Source organism: Oncorhynchus nerka, linkage group LG24 (assembly GCF_034236695.1).
Source record: "Oncorhynchus nerka isolate Pitt River linkage group LG24, Oner_Uvic_2.0, whole genome shotgun sequence".
Classification (NCBI taxonomy): domain Eukaryota; kingdom Metazoa; phylum Chordata; class Actinopteri; order Salmoniformes; family Salmonidae; genus Oncorhynchus; species Oncorhynchus nerka.
Window position 1 is genome coordinate 80148950 of NC_088419.1, and position 16268 is coordinate 80165217.

At 42.1% G+C, this 16268-nt stretch overlaps 1 protein-coding gene across 2 annotated transcripts in view; it reads right to left on the reverse strand.

Annotated features, from left to right (window-relative positions):
- The window catches only part of LOC115107439 (podocan-like), a 52988-nt gene extending 38564 nt beyond the window's left edge, over nt 1-14424 (reverse strand). Inside the window, exons 1-4 of one of the 2 annotated variants that reach the window (XM_065009190.1) lie at nt 14160-14419; nt 12521-12581; nt 11804-12172; nt 7540-7633 (exon numbers count right to left, since the gene is read on the reverse strand). In XM_065009190.1, coding sequence (XP_064865262.1) covers nt 7540-7633; nt 11804-12088 — 379 coding nt within the window. In that variant the 5' untranslated portion in view covers nt 12089-12172; nt 12521-12581; nt 14160-14419. Of the gene's footprint in view, nt 1-7539; nt 7634-8203; nt 8889-11803; nt 12173-12520; nt 12582-14159 lie in introns of those variants that run through there. The other variant, XM_065009191.1, reaches the window with a different exon arrangement.
- Nucleotides 14425-16268: the final 1844 nt, after the last annotated feature.

Here is a 16268-nt window from a genome sequence, read left to right on the forward strand (position 1 = left end):
GTCTAGTTATTACCTTGCTCTCTGTCTGTCTAGTTATTACCTTGCTCTCTGTCTAGTTATTACCTTGCTCTGTCTGTCTTCCCGTCTCTGTCTAGTTATTACCTTGCTCTCTGTCTAGTTATTACCTTGTTCTCTGTCTCCCGTCTCTGTCTAGTTATTACCTTGCTTCTGTCTAGTTATTACCTTGCTTTCTGTCTCCCGTCTCTGTCTAGTTATTACCTTGCTCTCTGTCTAGTTATTACCTTGCTCTCTGTCTCCCGTCTCTGTCTAGTTATTACCTTGCTCTCTGTCTAGTTATTACCTTGCTTTCTGTCTCCCTTGTCTCTGTCTAGTTATTACCTTGCTCTCTGTCTCCTTGCTCTCTGTCTAGTTATTACCTTGCTCTCTGTCTCCCGTCTCTGTCTAGTTATTACCTTGCTCTCTGTCTAGTTAGTTACCTTGCTTTCTGTCTCCCGTCTCTGTCTAGTTATTACCTTGCTCTCTGTCTAGTTATTACCTTGCTCTCTGTCTCCTTGTCTGTCTAGTTATTACCTTGCTCTCTGTCTAGTTATTACCTTGCTCTCTGTCTCCGTCTCTGTCTAGTTATTACCTTGCTCTCTGTCTAGTTATTACCTTGCTCTCTGTCTAGTTATTACCTTGCTCTCTGTCTCCCGTCTCTGTCTAGTTATTACCTTGCTCTCTGTCTAGTTATTACCTTGCTTTCTGTCTCCGTCTCTGTCTAGTTATTACCTTGCTCTCTGTCTAGTTATTACCTTGCTCTCTGTCTCCCGTCTCTGTCTAGTTATTACCTTGCTTCTCTGTCTCCCGTCTCTGTCTAGTTATTACCTTGCTCTCTGTCTAGTTATTACCTTGCTCTCTGTCTCCCGTCTCTGTCTAGTTATTACCTTGCTCTCTGTCTAGTTATTACCTTGCTCTCTGTCTAGTTATTACCTTGCTCTCTGTCTCCCGTCTCTGTCTAGTTATTACCTTGCTCTCTGTCTAGTTATTACCTTGCTCTCTGTCTAGTTATTACCTTGCTCTCTGTCTAGTTATTACCTTGCTCTCTGTCTCCCGTCTCTGTCTAGTTTTTACTTCTAGCTCTCTGTCTGTCTAGTTATTACCTTGCTCTCTGTCTAGTTATTACCTTGCTTTCTGTCTCCCGTCTCTGTCTAGTTATTACCTTGCTCTCTGTCTAGTTATTACCTTGCTCTCTGTCTAGTTATTACCTTGCTCTCTGTCTCCCGTCTCTGTCTAGTTATTACCTTGCTCTCTGTCTAGTTATTACCTTGCTTTCTGTCTCCCGTCTCTGTCTAGTTATTACCTTGCTCTCTGTCTAGTTATTACCTTGCTCTCTGTCTCCCGTCTCTGTCTAGTTATTACCTTGCTCTTTGTCTCCCGTCTCTGTCTAGTTATTACATTGCTCTTTGTCTAGTTATTACCTTGCTCTCTGTCTCCCGTCTCTGTCTAGTTATTACCTTGCTCTCTGTCTAGTTATTACCTTGCTCTCTGTCTAGTTAATACCTTGCTCTCTGTCTCCCGTCTCTGTCTAGTTTTACCTTGCTCTCTGTCTCCCGTCTCTGTCTAGTATTTACCTTGCTCTCTCTCTCCTGTCTGACTAGTTATTACCTTTATCACTGTCTAGTTTTTCCTTGCTCTCTGTCTCCCGTCTCTGTCTAGTTATTACCTTGCTCTCTGTCTAGTTATTACCTTGCTCTCTGTCTAGTTATTACCTTGCTCTCTGTCTAGTTATTACCTTGCTCTCTGTCTAGTTATTACCTTGTTCTCTGTCTCCCGTCTCTGTCTAGTTTTTACCTTGCTCTCTCTCTCCCGTCTCTGTCTAGTTTTTACCTTGATCTCTGTCTAGTTATTACCTTGCTCTCTGTCTAGTTATTACCTTGCTCTCTGTCTCCCGTCTCTGTCTAGTTTTACCTTGCTCTCTGTCTCCCGTCTCTGTCTAGTTTTACCTTGCTCTCTCTCTCCCGTCTGACTAGTTATTACCTTGATCTCTGTCTAGTTTTACCTTGCTCTCTGTCTCCCGTCTCTGTCTAGTTATTACCTTGCTCTCTGTCTAGTTATTACCTTGCTCTCTGTCTCCCGTCTGTCTAGTTATTACCTTGCTCTCTGTCTAGTTATTACCTTGCTTCTGTCTCCCGTCTCTGTCCTAGTTATCTGTCTAGTTACCTTGCTCTCTGTCTAGTTATTACCTTGCTCTCTGTCTCCCGTCTCTGTCTAGTTATTACCTTGCTCTCTGTCTAGTTATTACTCTCCGGCTCTGTCTAGTTATTACCTTGCTCTCTGTCTAGTTATTACCTTGCTCTCTGTCTCCCGCTCTGTCTAGTTATTACCTTGCTCTCTGTCTAGTTATTACCTTGCTCTCTGTCTCCCGTCTCTGTCTAGTTATTACCTTGCTCTCTGTCTAGTTATTACCTTGCTCTCTGTCTAGTTTTTCCTTGCTCTCTGTCTAGTTATTACCTTGCTCTCTGTCTAGGTATTACCTTGTTCTCTGTCTCCCGTCTCTGTCTAGTTATTACCTTGCTCTCTGTCTCCCGTCTCTGTCTAGTTATTACCTTGCTCTCTGTCTCCCGTCTCTGTCTAGTTATTACCTTGCTCTCTGTCTAGTTATTACCTTGCTCTCTGTCTCCCGTCTCTGTCTAGTTATTACCTTGCTCTCTGTCTAGTTATTACCTTGCTCTCTGTCTCCCGTCTCTGTCTAGTTATTACCTTGCTCTCTGTCTAGTTATTACCTTGCTCTCTAGTTATTACCTTGCTCTCTGTCTAGTTATTACCTTGCTCTCTGTCTCCCGTCTCTGTCTAGTTATTACCTTGCTCTCTGTCTAGTTATTACCTTGCTCTCTGTCTAGTTATTACCTTGCTCTCTGTCTAGTTTTTCCTTGCTCTCTGTCTAGTTATTACCTTGCTCTCTGTCTCCTTGCTCTCTGTCTAGTTATTACCTTGCTCTCTGTCTCTGTCTCTGTCTAGTTATTACCTTGCTCTCTGTCTAGTTATTACCTTGCTTTCTGTCTCCCGTCTCTGTGTAGTTATTACCTTTATTTACCTTGCTCTCTGTCTCCCGTCTCTGTCTAGTTATTACCTTGCTCTTTGTCTCCCGTCTCTGTCTAGTTATTACATTGCTCTTTGTCTAGTTATTACCTTGCTCTCTGTCTCCCGTCTCTGTCTAGTTATTACCTTGCTCTCTGTCTAGTTATTACCTTGCTCTCTGTCTAGTTATTACCTTGCTCTCTGTCTCCCGTCTCTGTCTAGTTTTTACCTTGCTCTCTGTCTCCCGTCTCTGTCTAGTATTTACCTTGCTCTCTCTCTCCTGTCTGACTAGTTATTACCTTTATCACTGTCTAGTTTTTCCTTGCTCTCTGTCTCCCGTCTCTGTCTAGTTATTACCTTGCTCTCTGTCTAGTTATTACCTTGCTCTCTGTCTAGTTATTACCTTGCTCTCTGTCTAGTTATTACCTTGCTCTCTGTCTAGTTATTACCTTGTTCTCTGTCTCCCGTCTCTGTCTAGTTATTACCTTGCTCTCTGTCTTCCATCTCTGTCTAGTTATTACCTTGCTTGTCTCTCTCTGTCTCCTTGTCTCTGTCTAGTTTTTACCTTGCTCTCTCTCTCCCGTCTCTGTCTAGTATTTACCTTGCTCTCTCTCTCCCGTCTGACTAGTTATTACCTTGCTCTCTGTCTAGTTTTTACCTTGCTCTCTGTCTCCCGTCTCTGTCTAGTTATTACCTTGCTCTCTGTCTAGTTATTACCTTGCTCTCTGTCTCCCGTATCTGTCTAGTTATTACCTTGCTCTCTGTCTAGTTATTACCTTGCTCTCTGTCTCCCCTTGCTCTCTGTCTCCCGTCTCTGTCTAGTTATTACCTTGCTCTCTGTCTAGTTATTACCTTGCTCTCTGTCTCCCGTCTCTGTCTAGTTATTACCTTGCTCTCTGTCTAGTTATTACCTTGCTCTCTGTCTAGTTATTACCTTGCTCTCTGTCTAGTTATTACCTTGCTCTCTGTCTCCGTCTCTGTCTAGTTATTACCTTGCTCTCTGTCTAGTTATTACCTTGCTCTGTCTCCGTCTCTGTCTAGTTATTACCTTGCTCTCTGTCTAGTTATTACCTTGCTCTCTGTCTCCCGTCTCTGTCTAGTTATTACCTTGCTCTCTGTCTAGTTATTACCTTGCTCTCTGTCTCCCGTCTCTGTCTAGTTATTACCTTGCTCTCTCCCGTCTAGTTATTACCTTGCTCTCTCTGTCTAGTTATTACCTTGTCTCTGTCTAGTTATTACCTTGCTCTCTGTCTCCTTGTCTCTGTCTAGTTATTACCTTGCTCTCTGTCTCCTTGGTGTCTAGTTATTACCTTGCTCTCTGTCTAGTCTCTTAGTTTTTACCTTGCTCTCTGTCTCCCGTCTCTGTCTAGTTATTACCTTGCTCTCTGTCTAGTTATTACCTTGCTCTCTGTCTCCCGTCTCTGTCTAGTTATTACCTTGCTCTCTGTCTAGTTATTACCTTGCTCTCTGTCTCCTCTGTCTCTGTCTAGTTATTACCTTGCTCTCTGTCTAGTTATTACCTTGCTCTCTGTCTCCCGTCTCTGTCTAGTTATTACCTTGCTCTCTGTCTAGTTATTACCTTGCTCTCTGTCTAGTTATTACTAGTTCTGTCTAGTTAGTTACCTTGCTCTCTGTCTCCCTTGTCTCTGTCTAGTTTTTACCTTGCTCTCTGTCTAGTTATTACCTTGCTCTGTCTAGTCTAGTTACCTTGCTCTGTCTAGTTATTACCTTGCTCCTGTCTCCCGTCTCTGTCTAGTTTTTATTACTAGTTTTACCTTGCTCTCTTAGTTATTACCTTGTCTCTCTGTCTAGTTATTACCTTGCTCTCTGTCTAGTTATTACCTTGCTCTCTGTCTCTCTGTCTAGTTATTACCTTGCTCTCTGTCTCCCGTCTCTGTCTAGTTATTACCTTGCTCTCTGTCTCTGTCTCTGTCTAGTTATTACCTTGCTCTCTGTCTCCTTGCTCTTGTCTAGTTATTACCTTGCTCTCTGTCTCCCGTCTGTCTAGTTATTACCTTGCTCACTGTCTAGTTATTACCTTGCTCTCTGTCTAGTTATTACCTTGCTCTTTGTCTCCCGTCTCTGTCTAGTTATTACCTTGCTCTCTCTCTCCCGTCTCTGTCTAGTTATTTACCTTGCTCTCTCTCTCTGACTAGTCTTGACTAGTTATTACCTTGTTTTACCTTGCTCTCTGTCTCTTGCTGTCTAGTTATTACCTTGCTCTCTGTCTAGTTATTACCTTGCTCTCTGTCTCCTTGCTCTCTGTCTAGTTATTACCTTGTTCTCTGTCTCCCGTCTCTGTCTAGTTATTACCTTGCTTCTCTGTCTCTCTCTCTCTGTCTAGTTTTTACCTTGCTCTCTGTCTCCCGTCTCTCTGTTTTTAGTTAGTCTGTCTAGTTTTTACCTTGCTCTCTGTCTAGTTATTACCTTGCTCTCTGTCTAGTTATTACCTTGCTCTCTGTCTAGTTATTACCTTGCTCTCTGTCTAGTTATTACCTTGCTCTCTGTCTAGTTTTTCCTTGCTCTCTGTCTAGTTATTACCTTGCTCTCTGTCTAGGTATTACCTTGTTCTCTGTCTCCCGTCTCTGTCTAGTTATTACCTTGTTCTCTGTCTTCCATCTCTGTCTAGTTTTTACCTTGCTCTCTCTCTCCCGTCTATGTCTAGTATTTACCTTGCTCTCTCTCTCCCGTCTGACTAGTTATTACCTTGATCTCTGTCTAGTTTTACCTTGCTCTCTGTCTCTGTCTAGTTATTACCTTGCTCTCTGTCTAGTTATTACCTTGCTCTCTGTCTCCCGTCTCTGTCTAGTTATTACCTTGCTCTCTGTCTCCCGTCTCTGTCTAGTTATTACCTTGCTCTCTGTCTCTGTCTAGTTTTTACCTTGCTCTCTGTCTCCCGTCTCTGTCTAGTTATTACCTTGCTCTCTGTCTCCCGTCTCTGTCTAGTTATTACCTTGCTCTCTGTCTAGTTATTACCTTGCTCTCTGTCTCCCGTCTCTGTCTAGTTATTACCTTGCTCTCTGTCTAGTTATTACCTTGTTCTCTGTCTCCCGTCTCTGTCTAGTTTTTACCTTGCTCTCTGTCTAGTTATTACCTTGTTCTCTGTCTCCCGTCTCTGTCTAGTTTTTACCTTGCTCTCTGTCTCCCGTCTCTGTCTAGTTATTACCTTGCTCTCTGTCTAGTTATTACTTTGTTCTCTGTCTAGTTTTTACCTTGCTCTCTGTCTAGTTATTACCTTGCTCTCTGTCTAGTTTTTACCTTGCTCTCTGTCTCCGTCTCTGTCTAGTTTTACCTTGCTCTCTGTCTCCCGTCTCTGTCTAGTTATTTGCCTTGTTCTCTCTGTCTCCCCTTGTCTCTGTCTAGTTATTACCTTGCTCTCTGTCTCCCGTCTCTGTCTGTTGCTCTCTGTCTAGTTATTACCTTGTTATTACCTTGATCTCTGTCTAGTTATTACCTTGCTCTCTGTCTAGTTATTACCTTGCTCTCTGTCTCCCGTCTCTGTCTAGTTTTTACCTTGCTCTCTGTCTAGTTATTACCTTGCTCTCTGTCTAGTTTTTCCTTGCTCTCTGTCTAGTTATTACCTTGCTCTCTGTCTAGTTATTACCTTGCTCTCTGTCTAGTTATTACCTTGTTCTCTGTCTCCTTGCTCTGTCTCCCGTCTCTGTCTAGTTATTACCTTGCTCTCTGTCTCCCGTCTCTGTCTAGTTATTACCTTGCTCTCTGTCTCCCGTCTCTGTCTAGTTTTTACCTTGCTCTCTCTCTGTCTAGTATTTACCTCTGTCTAGTATTTACCTTGCTCTCTCTCTCTCGGCTCTGTCTAGTATTTACCTTGCTCTCTATCTCCCGTCTGACTAGTTATTACCTTGATCGCTGTCTAGTTTTACCTTGCTCTCTGTCTCCCGTCTCTGACTAGTTATTACCTTGATCTCTGTCTAGTTTTACCTTGCTCTCTCTCTCCCGTCTGACTAGTTATTACCTTGATCTCTGTCTAGTTTTACATTGCTCTCTGTCTCTTGTCTCTGTCTAGTTATTACCTTGCTCTCTGTCTAGTTATTACCTTGTTCTCTGTCTCCCGTCTCTGTCTAGTTTTTACCTTGCTCTCTGTCTCCCGTCTCTGTCTAGTTATTACCTTGCTCTCTGTCTAGTTATTACTTTGTTCTCTGTCTAGTTTTTACCTTGCTCTCTGTCTAGTTATTACCTTGTTCTCTGTCTAGTTTTTACCTTGCTCTCTGTCTCCCGTCTCTGTCTAGTTTTTACCTTGCTCTCTGTCTAGTTATTACCTTGTTCTCTGTCTCCCGTCTCTGTCTAGTTATTACCTTGTTCTCTGTCTAGTTTTTACCTTGCTCTCTGTCTCCCGTCTCTGTCTAGTTATTACCTTGCTCTCTGTCTAGTTTTTACCTTGCTCTCTGTCTCCCGTCTCTGTCTAGTTTTTACCTTGCCCTCTCTCTCTCCATGTCTGGTGTTTAGCTTGCTCTCACTCTGTCTAGTTTTTACTTTGCTCTCTCTCTGTCTAGTTCTTACCTTGCGTGGTCAGACGGTTGTTTTGCAGATTTAGTGTTTCCAGTTGCTGCAGACGTGCCAGGTCCTCAACAGTTAATATTTCTATCCGGTTGTTCTAAGACAAAGCGGAGGCATAAAGGAGACACAAATATTATTTGCCAGAACAGCAATGCCTCATTCATTCATTATTGATTGACATAGACTAATTTGACTTCCGCCTTGGAGAGCATTCACTAATGCTTTTAAAACCTTACATCAGTCCTATGAAGTAAGATCTATCAAGTTTTAGGTGTGTGTGTGACCCACTTGTGGTAAGATCTATCAGACATTGGGTGTGTCTGTCAATGTCCAATTCACTCGTGCTAACTGACTGATATGTGACTAATGCAGGGGTGTCAAACACATTTCTCCCCGGGAGTCACAATCTTCAACAAAGTCCGGAGGGCCTCACTGAAAATGTGTTGTATTTCCTTGCCATCACAATTTTCAAAAAATTGTCCTCTATCCATCGTTTTGGGATTTTTCGATGCTCCCTGACTATCTAGCTTTCATTTGGGTGATTATTAACGAGCTGGACACAATGAAGAAAGTGTATGAATACAGGTCCATTATCATTTCTATACAGTTTCAATTTAGTTTTAATAATTTTAAAGTACAGTACCAGTCAAAAGTTTGGATACACCTACTCATTCAAGGGTTTGTCTTTATTTTTTACTATTTTCTACACTGTAGAATAATAGTGAAGACATCAAACTATGAAATAACACATATGGAATCATGTACTAACCAAAAAAGTATTAAACAAACCAAAATGTATTTTAGAAAACATTTCATGTTACAATTAGTTTTGTTCTGTAGAAAAAAAGAAAGAAAGAAAGAAAATGTATATACAGTACATACAGTATATATACAGTTTCAGTCAAAATTTCAGACACACCTGCTCATTCAACGGTTTTTCTTAATTCTTACTATTTTCTACATTGTAGATGAATGAAGACATCACAACTATGAAACAACACATATGGAATCATGTAGTAAGCAAAAAAGAGTTAAACAAATCTAAATATATTTTATATTTGAGATTCTTCAACGTAGCCATCCTTTGCCTTTATGACAGCTTTGCACACTCTTGGCATTCTCTCAAACAGCTACATAAGGAATGCTTTTCCAAGTCTTGATGGAGTTCCCACATGCTGAGCCCTTGTTGGCTGCTTTTCCTTCACTCTGTGGTCCAACTCATCTCAAACCATCTCAATTGGGTTGAGGTCGGGTGATTGTGGAGGCCAGGTCATCTGATGCAGCACTCCATCACTCTCCTTCTTGGTCAAATAGCCCTTGCACAGCCTGGAGTTTTGTTTTGGGTCATTGTCCTGTTGAAAAACAAATGACAGTCCCACTAAGCGCAAACCAGATGGGATAGCGTATCACTGCAGAATGCTGTGGTAGACATGCTGATTAAGTGTGCCTTGAATTCTAAATAAATCACTGACAGTGTCACCAGCAAAGCACCCCCACACCATCACATCTCCTCCATGCTTCATGGTGGGAACCACACATGCAGAGATCATTCGTTCACCTACGCTGTGTCTCACCAAAGGACAAAATAACAGATTTCCACTGGTTCAATATCCATTGCACTTGTTTCTTGGCCCAAGCAAGTCTCTTCTTCTTATTGGTGTCCTTTAGAAGTGGTTTATTTGCTGCAATTCGACCATGATGGCCTGATTCCCGCAGTCTCTTCTGAACAGTTGATGTTGAGATGTGTCTGTTACTTGAGCTCTGTGAAGCATTTATTTGGGCTGCAATCTGAGGTGCAGTTAATGAACGTATACGGTGCAGCAGATGTAACTCTGGGTCTTCCTTTTCTGTGGCGGTCATGACAGCCATTTTCATCATAGCGCTTAATGGTTTTTGAGATCACACTTGAAACTTTCAAAGTTCTTGACATTTTCCGGATTGACTAACCTCCGTGTTTTAAATTAATGATGGATTGACTGTAGGTGGATGCCGGTACAGAGTCAATGTGCAGGGGCACAGGTTAGTTGAGGTAGTATGTACATGCAGGTAGAGCTAATTAAAGTCACTTTGCATAGATGACAACAGAGAGTGGCAGTGGTGTGGAGAGGGGAAGGGGGAGGGGCAATGCAAATAGTCTGGGTAGCCATTTGACTAGATGTTCAGGAGTCTGCAATAGAGTCTGCATCATCTGTGGATCTGTTGGGGTGGTATGCAAAATGGAGTGGGTCTAGGGTTTCTGGGATGATGGTGTTGATGATGATGGTGTTGATGAGCCATGACCAGTCTTTCAAAGCACTTCATGGCTACAGATGCTACAGGTCGGTAATCATTTAGGCAGGTTACCTTAGTGTTCTTGGGCACAGGCACTATGGTGGTCTGCTTAAAACATGTTGGTATTACAGACTCGGACAGGGACAGGTTGAAAATGTCAGTGAAGACACTTGCTAGTTGGTCAGCGCATGCTCGCAGTACACGTCCTGGTAATCCGTCTGGCCCTGCGGCCTTGTGAATGTTGACCTGTCTAAAGGTCTTACTCACATTGGCTATGGAGAGCGTGATGACACAGTCTTCCGGTACAGCTGGTGCTCTCATGCATGTTTCAGTGTTATTTGCCTCGAAGTGAACATAGAAGTAGTTCAACTCGTCTTTTAGGCTGTTGTCACTGGGCAGTTCTCGGTTGTGTTTCCCTTTGTAGCCTGTAACGGTTTGCAGACCCTGCCACATCCGACGAGCCTCAGAGCCGGTGTAGTATGACTAGATCTTAGTCCTGTAAATTTTTGCTTGTAAGCAGGAATCAGGAGGATGGAATTATGGTCAAATTTGCCAAATGGAGGGCGAGGGAGAGCTTTGTATGCGTCTCTGTGTGTGGAGTATAGGTCCAGAGTTATTTTCCCTCTGGTAGCACATTTAAAATTTGTACAAACTGATTTAAGTTTCCCTGCATTAAAGTCCCCGGCTAATAGGAGCGCCAACTCTGGGTGAGCGTTTTCTTGTTTGCTTATGGCGGAATACAACTCGTTCAATGCTATCTTAGTGCCTGCCTCTGACTGTGGTGGTATGTAAATAGCTACAAAGAATACAGATGAAAACACTCTAGGTAGGTAGTGTGGTCTACAGCTTATCATAAGAAACTCAACCTCGGGCGAGTAATAGCACGAGACTTCCTTAGATATTGTGCACCAGCTGTTGTTTACAAGAATACATAGACCGCCGCCAGTTGTCTTACCAGACGCCGCTGTTCTATCCTGCCGGTACATCGTATAACCAGCCAGCTGTACATTGATGTTGTCGTCGTTCAGCCACGACTCCATGAAGCATAAGATGTTACAGTTTTTAATGTCCCGTTGGTAGTTTAATCTTAACCGTAACTCGTAACTCGTGATTTTATTGTCCAAAGATTGGACATTTGCTAGCAGAACTGAGGGAAGTGGGAATTTATTCGATCGCCTTCAACTTCTCAGCAGGCAGCACACTCTCTGGCCTCTTTTTCTCAGCCTCCTCTTCATGCAGATAACAGGGCTCGGGGCCTGTTCCCGAGGAAGCCGTATATCCTCCGCCTCGGGCTCGTCAGAGTCGTGAAAGAAGAAAACGGATTCTGCTAGGTTCGTGGTGAGTAATCGCAGTCCTGATGTCTAGAAGTTATTTTCGGTCATAAGAGACGGTAGCGGCAACATTATTTACAAAATTAGTAAAAAAATAAGTCACAAATAACACAGATAAACAAACAAATAACACAATCAGTTGGGGGCACGTAAAACGTCTGCCTTCTGCTCCGGACCCATTTGAATTTACTATAGATTGATATTTTACCACATAGGGGTCTCTTCTGTATACCACCTCTACCTCGTCACAACACAACTGATAGGCTCAAACGCATTAAGAAGGAAAGAAATTCCACAATATAACTTTTAACAAGGCACACCTGTTAATTGAAATGCATTCCAGGTGATTACCTCATGAAGCTGGTTGAGAGATTGCCAAGAGTGTGCAAAGCTGTCATCAAGGCAAAGGGTGACTACTTAAATATATTTACACATTTTTGGTTACTAAATGATTCTATGTGTTATTTCATAGATTTGATGTATTCACTATTATTCTACAATGTAAAAAATAGTAAGCGTAAAGAAAAAACCTGGAATGACCTGGACCCCCTCACAGACTGGATCGAGCTGGCAGGCCGTATGTTAAACCCTCCCCACAGGTCTAATGGATGTGTGATTACCCACCTGTAGGAAGAGAAAGTTTGTGTTGGGTGTGTATGACCCACCTGCAGCGAGAGAATGCGCGTGCTCTCAGACAGCTCACTAGGAAAGTCCATGAGGTCAACCCCAGCACAGTCCACTGCTCCCTCCTCTGTACAGCTACACTCGCCAGGACACACCACCGGCTCCACCTTCGCCACGGCCGGGACCAGGAAGTTCTCTATCTCTGTCTCCTCCATGGGATCGTCCTCTTCCTCTTCCTCCTGGGGCTCCAGAGGGGCTTGGCAGTGCACCAGAGCCCAGGCCAGGAGCAACACAGTCAGGCCCTGCAGCAGAGATGTCCTGGCCATGTCTGCTGGTGGTGCCTGGTCGTCTCACTTCTTCAGCTACCTAACCTACCTGAGCTGCCCTGTACCACCGATGGTCAGATAGGTCTGGAAAACAGTTTAATAACAGTGTATTGCATCAAAGCATGGATAAATTAAGTAGATATTGTGTAATCAGTGCCCATAGATAACATATCACAATTAATAAGAGGGACACATTTTTTTAATGTTGCCTTTATAGAGGTTTTCAACAGAAAATAAATGCTTACATTTACATTTTAGTCATTTAGCAGAAGCTTTTATCCAGAGCGACTTACAGTAGTGAGTGCATACATGTTCATACTTTTTTCATACTGAGCAAATAGAGCAATGGTCCTGCATAGCCAAATGATATTTTGACAGGAGAGATAAAACATAAAAGGATGTGTACTACAGAAGGTAGCTCATGTTGCTCACATTGTCAGAACAGCAGGCCTCCCGGCGGTGGTTAGGCGAAGGAGGACACGAAGTGTAGTATCTGTGACAATAAAAACATCTTACATTTTAGTTCCACTGCCCCAACAACCAACCCTGGAGTGCTGAGCAGGGCTGGCCATCCCTGACCACCTGCAAGGACTGAGGATTGTTAGACATTCTGTTCCTGTTTGGCTTATTTTTCAAATCTGTTCTCTCATACCTTGTGTTGATTTTATGGGTTGACCTACAGCACCCAGCATCCATGTTCTCTTTTATTAAAATGTCTTGTCCAATTCAGGTTGACTATTTTCCATATAGTTGAGTGAAATATACACAAAGTCTGTTGTTGTTTTTTGTGTGTGTTTTTTCTGTACAATAAAGACATTGCGGTGCTGCTATGCAGTGTAGTTAAGTTGCCTTCTCTTGTGCTGATGGACATGTTCCAAACAGGCACTCTGCTCTCCTGGCTAACCTTTAAAAACCATTCATCTACCAGAGAGTGCATAGCACCAGTCTGTCCAATCCAGCTGAGGGACTGGAGAGACACCTCTACTTCACCTCTGTGTGTGTGTGTGTGTGTGTGTGTGTGTGTGTGTGTGTGTGTGTGTGTGTGTGTGTGTGTGTGTGTGTGTGTGTGTGTGTGTGTGTGTGTATGTGTGTGTGTGTGTGTGTGTGTGTGTGTGTGAACCAGGGGAATCACAGTGTGTCTAAACACCAGCCAAGTGTCTATGTTCACATCAGATGAGAAAAACATGTGACCCTGAGTATGGTGCTGTATCCCCCACACAAATATGTGCACACATACCACCCACTCTGGCAATAACAAATGCACAACGCATATAGCAGGAATCCATTAAACCCCACATGCACTATGCTACTCATAAACCGACTGATCACATTCTCACACCAACCTAAATTATTAGTTTACACGCTCAAAAACATTGAACATTGAATCAAAATCTCAGCTATATAATCTTTTTATATGTTTTATGTGATAGTCTGTAAAAGCTCGTACACATCTGGACAGCTGTGCACTTGCACGGCTTACTATTATTCGCTAAGATAATGGTTGGCACTCTGCCACTCAGTCCAGTCATTCACTACTATATTGCTATATGATTGGTGGCACATTATCAATTCATAGTCAGCCCATAATGCATTACGAACATTAGACTCTGTCCACATGAGAACCATATAACTTGAGCCAGTTTGCTACAGCAGGAACATCATTCTGCAGCAACAGGAAATGTGAACTATTATGTGGATTATAATTAATGGACATTTTTGTATGGGTTGATACATTTTTCATTAGGGAAAATCAAGTCTGACATTTCAAAGTAGATATAACAAACTTCAGAAACCTTTTTAAACCTCAAATATGCTATACGTTTAAAATTGCACCATTGCAGTTTTCCTGCAACCGGGTGATCAAATTAATATCTTACATTATATACAGAGCATTTATTTAAAGCTCTGGTCCACATGTTCAAAGTGCCATGAAAGAGTGACTATGGAACTGACAATCATATTCCACCGTAGCATTATCTAACAAGAGCCTAACGTATAAAGTAACAAGCGTGCATGCATAAATACATACTCAAATATTACAGAAGATATCCAGTATACATGCATTCTTTACCTTCTCTGACAGAGGGAGGTTAGCAGAGACAGAGGCAAAGCAGTCTGGTTTCCAGTCCAGCCAGAGACAGTCCCATAGCAGGATAGAGAGGAGCCACAGTAACTACACAGTCACTCCCAGGGCCGGCCCTGGTCAGTTCAGATCCAGATCCCCACCAGATGTGACAGGAGAGTGGGAGTGAGAAAGGGAAAGTTCAGAGAAAGAAGGAAAGAAGGAAAGAGAGAAGAGAGAGAGGGAAAACAGTGCGAGTGGGAGAGGAAACTGAGTTGAAGGATAGCCAAATGCCCAGAATTCTTTGCTTTCTTGCTTCTATTTTTTTAGTCGTCTGAGACAGGTTTTTACCAATCCCTATATGGTAATGAAAACATTTCATGTTGCAATTCGTTTTTTCTGTAGAAAGAAAGAAAGAAAGAAAGAAAGAAAGAAAGAAAGAAAGAAAGAAAGAAAGAAAAATGTATATACAGTATATATACAGTACAAGTCAAAAGTTGACACACCTAATCATTCAAGGGTTTTTCTTTATTTTTACTATTTTCTACATTGTAGAATAATAGTAAAGACATCAAAACTATGAAATAACACATGGAATCATGTAGTAACCCAAAAAAGTGTTAAACAAATCTAAATATATATTTGATATTTGATATTCTTCAAAGTAGCCTTGATGACATTTCCTTGATGACAGCTTTGCACACTCTCGGCATTCTCTCAACCAGCTTCATGAGGTAGTCACTTGGAATGCATTTCAATTAACAGGTGTGCCTTGTTAGAAGTTAATTTGTGGAATTTCTTTCATTCTTAATGTGTTTGAGCCAATCATTAGTGTTGTGACAAGGTAGGGGTGGTACACAGAAGATATCCCTATTTGGTAATAGACCAAGTCCATATTATGGCAAGAACAGCTCAAATAATTCATGGCACACTTAACCAGCATGGCTACCACAGCATTCTGCAGCAATACGCCATCCCATCTGGTTTGCGCTTAGTGGGACTATTATTTATTTTTCAACAGCACAATGACCCAACACACCTCCAGGCTGTGTAAGGGCTATTTGACCAAGAAGGAGAGTGATGGAGTGCTGCATCAGATGACCTGGCCTCCACAATCACCTGACCTCAACCAAATTGAGATGGTTTGGGATGAGTTGGACTGTAGAGTGAAGGAAAAGCAGCCCAAAAGTGCTCAGCATATGTGGGAACTGCTTCAAGACGGTAGATGTGTCCAAACGTTTGACTGGTACTGTATATATTTCTCATGAATCAACAGAGATTAGTATCACAGCAAAACTGAGTGAGTATATTGGACTGAAAGTATCTTGGATGAACATAAAAGTAATTTCACTTCAAATAGATGATGTTGCTGAATCATACATTCCCTGTTTCTTCTTTGAGCCTGCTACAAAGAGAGTTATCATGACCCAGGGAGCCAGGAATGGCAGTAACATTGTCGTGTTAGCAATTTGTTCCCTCAAAGGCCTAAACATCCTCTCCTGTTTTCTCATTATATCACATCGAACAACTGCAGTGCTTGAGATTAAATAAATAAATGTTTTACTAAAGATGAACAAAAATTGTAACCAATATGAGCCTAGAATCTGATCAGTATTAGAAAACAAGTATTTATAGAGAACTCATGTAATTCACATTTATCTTGAAAGGGCATTTATTTTGAAGACATTTCATATAGACAGGAAACAAGAGTCTGCCCGAAAGAGGCGACAGACAGGATATGGCCTAATAACTCACACGTTGTGTAGAAGGGTCTCTCTCTACATAGTCTATACCTCCCATTAGGCATTATGGTGTTGTACATCTGCTTTCTGTAAAAATGTCTTTGTATCGCAAATTCCACCAACAGCAAGCCTATTTTTCTATATTCCCTAAGACACTTCTCAGAGGACATTCCGCCGGAGTTATGTCACATAAATTATAGGACTAAACCTGGATCAAAAATAAATTATAAAGTATGACACAGTGGCTTCCTTCTTGATTCCTATGGCTGTAAATTGTGAATTTAGATAGAAAGAAGTAATTATCACTTTGGGGCAGTTTCCCAGACAGATATTAAGCCTAGTCCTGGACTAAAAAACACGTTCAATGTAAAAGGGG